The 7,276-nt window shown below is 28.2% G+C and overlaps 1 protein-coding gene across 1 annotated transcript; it reads left to right on the top strand.

The window, feature by feature from the left end:
- The first annotated feature begins 3,616 nt into the window (after positions 1–3,616).
- On the top strand, positions 3,617–5,071 carry LOC101513681 (uncharacterized). The gene is made up of 2 exons (XM_004495878.4): positions 3,617–3,981; positions 4,083–5,071. Exons 1-2 carry the CDS (start codon positions 3,795–3,797, stop codon positions 4,802–4,804), a joined length of 909 nt encoding a protein of 302 aa, XP_004495935.1. The 5' UTR covers positions 3,617–3,794; the 3' UTR covers positions 4,805–5,071.
- Positions 5,072–7,276: the final 2,205 nt, after the last annotated feature.

Here is a 7,276-nt window from a genome sequence, read left to right as displayed (position 1 = left end):
GTAATAATTAATTTAATATACCTCGCCAAACCATAGTCTAGCTGAAACATGATAACGGTATCGTGTAAGGACATACAAATCATAAGGTCCTCCAGGATACCGTGTGAGCTCACCAGGTCCCTCAGGTCCATCATGTTCCTCCTCCATATGCTCTCCCTCATGAGCAGGTGCAGCCTCCTCCTGCTCATGTACATCCACCTGCTCGTGCACCATATGCTCATGTACCACATCTTCCTCATGCACTGTAGAAGGCTCCCCCTGATCATTATGTCCCTCATCATCATCTTCAATAATCATACGTCTTCTTCTCCTTGAAGCTGTCGGTCGAATCCTCTCTGGGGGATTCATCGGAGTCGATGTAGAAGTCTCAGTGTCCCGTGTAATTCGTATGATTTTGCCGTCTCTTCCTCGTGCACCCACTGAAAAATTAAAATATTAAAAGAATTAAATCACAATAAGTTATAAAATTATAATTAATTAAATTAAAAAAAAAAATAACATAACTTCCGGAAAACTTGATGCTCAAGTTCTCCGGTAACTACCGGAAATGTTGGCAATCAAGTTTTCCGGAACGCTTTCTGTACCGGATATGTTAAAAACAAGTTTTCCGGAACACTCTTCTGTACCGGAAAACTTCCTACAAGATTTCCGGTACCGGAAAACTTTAAAACAACGTTTCCGGAATACACGCTCTGTACCGGAAAACTTGTTTCTCAACTTCTCCGGAAATTTTGAAAAAAAACTTACTCTCTCTTCCGGAAATGTGAAAGTGTGGAATGGTAATTTTTTGAGGTTTTATTATTTATACGAGGGCAAAATAGTCATTTCATTCTATTTTTGGGGGTATAGGTATAATAAGGAGGGTACAAGGGAAATTTTTCAAACACATCCGCTGTATTGGGATCGATGGGATTTCTTTTTATAAATATTCACTTATAAAAAACATATACTAATCTACTCCGCTTTCAAAATTAATAAAGTTGGATTTTGCACCTTTCCAATTAGATTTATACTCTCTAAAATATTAAAAATCTAAATTTGTCATTTTAATTTTTATCAAATTAATAATTAAAAAAATTACTCCAAAATATCTTCTTTTATCAAAATCTTCAATAAATAATATTTTTTTCTAAATATCCGATACACACTTTCTAACTACCGAAAATTTCCTCTTTATAATTTTCGATGGTTTTATTTGTTTACCAAAAATTTAAAAGCACAACATTTTCAGTAGTAGAAATTATTTACCGAATTTTTTCCAACAAAATTTTTAGTACATTATTTATACCGAAAATTTTGTGCCTTTAAATTTTGAATAGTTAATTTTACTTTACCAGAAATTTATGTTTTGAAATTTTCAGTAGTTAATTTTACTCTATCTAAAATTTCAAATTTTAAAACTTTTGGTACCTATTATTTTTATTATGTCTTTTTGGATTTTCTTTTACTTTTTTTTTTTTGAATTTTTTGGATTTTATAATCACCTGGTTCTTGTATCTCTTCGTTTCTCTTTCTCCTTTTTATCAACGGCAGCTCTCCTAATAGATTGTGTAGGAGATCGAACTCCATAATATTCAACGGTGTTTTTCTCTCCTCTACTTCTCATTGAAAATAAATTAAATATGAAATAAATATAAAAAAAAATAAAAACAATAACTGTACCAAAAATTTCATGAAGGTTTTAAATTTTTTATAGTTATTTTTCAATATAGAAAATTTCATTTTTCTATAATGAAATATTCAAGAGTTTTAACTAAAAATTTGAAATTTCAATATTAAAAAATAACTACTGAAAATTTCGATCATGAATTTTACACGGAGAAGTATGAAATCCAACTCTCCAAAATTAAATATAAATATATCATATTTTTATCATTAGTAGAAAGTCGAATTTTGTACATGCAACCTTTTGCATTAATACCTCATCTTTTCAAATGGTAATCTTGTGTTGAAATTTAATTTTTTATTGTTTTTATATTTTTGAAATGAAGGAGGTCGTCCTTTGAAAGGGCAGCACTGTGCTTCCATTTTTTTAGTTTAATCTTATTAAAAAAACATTAAAAAATAAAAATAGTTAACAATAATACTAATTCATTAAAATTACTAAAAATATCAAATAAAAATTTACAAATATTGAGCAGATTTGCCAGTAATTTTTGAAATTTATTTTTGAGTAGATCCGTTATTCAACTTAGTTTGAATTTTTTTACAGTTTATTTTTTATGTCAATTTTTTTCTAAGTCATATATTATTTAGAAGATATTTTTTATATTTTATTATTTTATGATTGTGATTAAGGGTGAGAATAAGTCAGGTCAAGTCAAAATTTGAAAGGCATGAGTCTGGCATACGATTAATTTTTTAAGCATACGGCCTATCATATGCTTTTTTTTAGTCTAATCTGGTCTTTTTAAAAGTCTGACCTAAAATGATTTTCCTAACAACATAATTTTAAAAAAAATCTGAAACAAACACTATTTAAACTCTAAAAAATGATTTTTGGTTTTAAAGAATTTTTTTTTTTCTGAAACAAATGCACTCATTTTTACCTCTCAAACAAATATGAAACAACTATTAAGTGATTGTCTAATTGAACAGTTACCAAATATAGAACGATTATCGAATATGGAATCGCATCCGACTTATCGGGAAAAATCTGCATCTATTTCATAGCAGACATGAAATTTAGGCTCCATACCTGTCCACACCATTATAAATTTAAAAAATAATATATATATATATATATATATATATATATATATATATATATATTATAATTAATATAATAAAATAATTATTATTAAATAATAATCAAATAATAAATTATTTTTTATAAAAATAAGATTATAATTTTTACTATTTAAAGAAATATTAAATAAATTTAATATATGATATGCATAGAAAATTCAAAAAATATTATAATATTATTTAGAGGAGGAATTCGAATATAGAGTCTACGTGGATATCATTATCCCTAAAATTGTCAAAGTCTCCAAAATTAAATTTCAGATAAAATCTACACCTACACTCAACTATAATAAATTTTTTCTGTTTAAATCAAACAAATTTAAGTGAATATGCACGTGTCCGGAATATATTGAGATCGTTATTGCCAAGAAAACAATCTAGACTTTGGCGAGGAAAGCAAAACTAAAAGGCAATAGGAATTTTGGCGGCCTAGGAAGCTTCATGTCACATTGTCACATGTGTAATAGACTTATTTTTATACTTTTCGCTTTACACATAGCTTCATGTGTGCAACTAGAATACGGTAGAATTTCGGAGAATCTGATTTTCTCTTACATAATATAATTTTAAAGATTTATATTAATATCTTTAATTTTATAATTGTTTTAAAATTTAATATTTACATATTTTATTCTGAATAAATATACTATTTGAACATATACTATCTTCTTCAGTTCTTCTTTATAATCAGTTATTAAATCTAATCAAAAAGTGATTTTAGTGACATATTATTTATTAAAGTTTAATCAAATATCAGGATTTTAGATTTTAAAAATTTATTATGGCTTTTATGATTTACAATATTACTAATACAATTTGTGGGTATTTTATTAGGGGACAAATAATCTTGACGGGCAGCAGCAAATCTATCCACATCTTGTCATACTCACACTTGACAACGCAACACAACAATTCTACTTCTTCAATAATAACAAACTCACACACACATACCTCTCATATTCATTGCGCCTTCTCACAACACCAATATCCAACCCCCAAACCTTTGTTTACCACACACTAATCAATAATCATCCTCGTAAAATAATATGTGTGGCGGTGCTATCATCGCTGACTTCATACCTCGCCGTGGAGGCCGCCGTCTCACGGCCTCTGAACTCTGGCCTTCTTCCTTCGGTCAACAGAAAGACTCGGATTTCGATTTTTCTCAAACAGGTGGTGATCAACAAACACCACCACCACCACCCACTCTCAAAAGATCCTACACTCCCACAGGTTAGTCACTCTTCTTAACTGAAATATCCTTTTCTTTCGTTTTCTCATTTATTTATTTGATATTTTAAAGATTTTTCTGAATGGAGTTTTTCATCAAGCAGTTAGTGAGCAAGTTGAGAAACCGGTGAAAAAACAGAGGAAAAACCTCTACAGAGGAATCCGACAACGTCCATGGGGAAAATGGGCTGCAGAAATACGCGATCCTAGAAAAGGGGTTCGTGTTTGGCTTGGTACATTCAACACTGCTGAAGAAGCTGCTAGAGCCTATGATCGAGAAGCACGAAAAATCCGTGGCAAAAAAGCCAAAGTCAATTTCCCCAATGATGATGATGATTATTCTTCTTCCATTAAAGTTCGTCGTTACAACAATCCACCGATTAAACCCCCAATCATTCCCCTCTATCAGCAACAACAATACCCAAAAAATCTGAACTTGGAGTTTGGTTATGATCTGAACCAAACTGATACAGTTCATTCTCATGTGGGCGCTATCAACACTGATTCGTTTATCATATCTGGTAGTGATGAAACTTCAGAGGTTGGTAATGGCTACTTGACAATGGAGTTTAATCAGAATGAAAACGGTTATTTTGTTGGTGTTGTTAATGGGAATGAGAAAGAGAAAGAGAAAGAGAAAGAAAGAGAGATAGAACAACAAGAGCAAGAAGCAGCAAAGAACGAGGTTCAGGAGCTGTCGGATGAATTGATGGCGTACGAGGATTACATGAAGTTTTATCAGATTCCGTACTATGATGGACAATTTATGCCGCCGCCAAACATTGTTCAAGAAAGTGTGGTTGGTGATTTATGGAGCTTCGATTGATAATGATATATAACTGGTTTTCAAAGCTTCTTCCGTGAACACATAATTTTTCAATTCTAATGATTTGGTTTATCTCTCTCTGTTTTTGCCTTAGGATGGATGAAATTGTAAATTTGGGTACTTGGTAAGAATTTGTGTATGAATTTCGTTTCTCTTAGTTTATTTTTGTTTTTGTCTTTTAGAGTTTGATTTCAAGTTTTGTTCAATTGTATTTCTTTTGGCGTTTAACCAATATGAAATTAACAATGTTTCAATTCCGATTACAAATTTTGTTTAGGTTATTTTAATTATGATTTGATTTTTGTATATTTCATTTGATTCCACTTGTTGATCGTGGTATGTCGTCTCCGTCCCTAGTCTGAGCATGGATTCGGGACGGACCTAGGAATTTGTGAAACCGGGGGCAGAAAGTTTAATGAATTTATGAAACCAGGGGCAGAAAATTTAATAATCAAATTTTTATTAGTTCAATACATTCAATATAATATATACAAGTCATATGCGTCACTCTTGCATATCTTAAAATTTATATCAAACTTGTAAACATTCCTTCTCACAGTGGAAGGAATCAAACTACCAACTAGAATATTATCTTCATTGTCAACCTATTATTCATAATATTTATAATAAAAATGATCTATATATATCTTTGTTTTTAAGTCAAACTTATGTATTTACAATTTTTTAATAATTTTGATTAATATTTTTACTACATGATAAAATATTTCTAGTAAATTTTAATATTTAAAAAAAATTGAAACTACATACAAATTTTTATCAAAAACTTAAAAAGTTACATTTACTTTTTCTCTTGTTAATTTTTTAAATTATTTATAAATAATATATTAAAATATCTTAATCATGACAAAAATAATAATTCAAATATTTAAAAGAGACACATAAATTAACTTTAAAATAGAAACAAAATATATTGTGAGACTAAAAATTTAAAAATATTTTATAGGAACTAAATATAAATTATTAAAAAGTTATTTACTCTTATAATATATTATTAAAATGTATATACTGAGTATGTGCTTTTCAAAACCACGTCTATAAAGTAGTAGTAAGTCAACAACTTTTACTTGGTGCTATATTATATATTAATATTATATTGTATATGATATATATGTCTACAAAATTTATTGCAGGGAGTTGCCTCAGCCCATACTATCCCCTTTTTGGTTCCGTGCTTGGATGCGATTGATTCAGATTTTAATATTGGAACGCGGAATAATTTTTTAATATAATCTAAAACCGTCTAGTGTTTCAACGTGACGAAATTCTACTAGTACTATGCAGTTGATGCAAATGTTTGTATTACTCGATTGTTGCAAATATCTTTATTTACTACATGGTAAACAAATATTAAAAATAAATGAAATTGTGTTTTTTTAATTAAATTAATTTTGTTTTGCATGATTCATTAAGAGTTTAATGATGATACATTTTCAAATGTAAATTTTTAAGTAGTATAAGATTAATTTACCTGATAATACATCATCTATTTTTTTATTAGTTAGATGAGTTTTCTTATGAGTAATAAAAAAAAATATTTTTTTAATAAATAATTTGAAAAATATGAGATAGCAATCTACCCTTTTTAGTACTAGTATGAGGAAGGATTTGCAAAAACGATTATGTGAATTATTTCTTCAATTGTCTCAAAATAAGCAGCTCTTTTAATTTTTAATTATATTATTTAATTAATAGTACGTCGCTTTAAATATACTATTTTTTATTATATTTTTATAATATCAATAATATATTAATATTTAATAATAAATTTTTTACAAAATTAATATTTTTTCTCATTTATACAATTATCTTTATACGTATGTGTAATGATTAAATAATTTAATTATTATGGAACGATAAAACATCTCGTATACCATATATATATTTGTTTTATTTTAATAAAAGTGTCAAAAGAAAATAAGCATTAATAATAATATAATTTATTAAAATTACCAAAATATACAATTTTTGTATTCGGATGATGATTCTAACGTGTTGAAAATTATAATATATAATGTTTAATTTTTTCTCCGTCCTCCATTAATAAGATATGTATTGCAAAGGGAATTTACATAAAATATAGATTTCACTATATCACGACTATCGCTAATTTTTGTAGTCCAATCTTGCATCCACAAATAAAAATTGTTGGTTATAATTTAGTAAAAATGTTATTTAAACCAACAAATCACATATCAATGGAGAAGATCAAATACAATATTTTTTTTTTTAATCTTATCAAATACAGTATTTTACTGCGAGGAAATTTAGGATATGTATTGACATCATATAGTAGTATTAGTCTAAGGGTGTACGTGGGTTGGGTTGGGTCTAATTTGATAAAACTTGATATCCGACCCAATTGATTCTATTTGAGTTGAATTAAGTTCTAAATCTGTATTTTTTTCATTTAATCTGAACCGACCGACCTGATCAAGAACGAGTTGGGTTGGA

The sequence above is a fragment of the Cicer arietinum genome, chromosome 4 (assembly GCF_000331145.2).
Source record: "Cicer arietinum cultivar CDC Frontier isolate Library 1 chromosome 4, Cicar.CDCFrontier_v2.0, whole genome shotgun sequence".
Lineage (NCBI taxonomy): Eukaryota > Viridiplantae > Streptophyta > Magnoliopsida > Fabales > Fabaceae > Cicer > Cicer arietinum.
Note: the sequence above shows the minus strand (reverse complement) of the source record. Positions and strands in the feature narration are given on the sequence as shown.

Coding starts and splice junctions, on each gene's coding strand:
- LOC101513681 (XM_004495878.4), top strand. CDS start 3,795: ATGTGTGGCGGTGCTATCATCGCTGACTTCATACCTCGCCGTGGAGGC. Junction 3,982..4,082: donor AAGATCCTACACTCCCACAG/GTTAGTCACTCT, acceptor TTCATCAAGCAG/TTAGTGAGCAAGTTGAGAAA.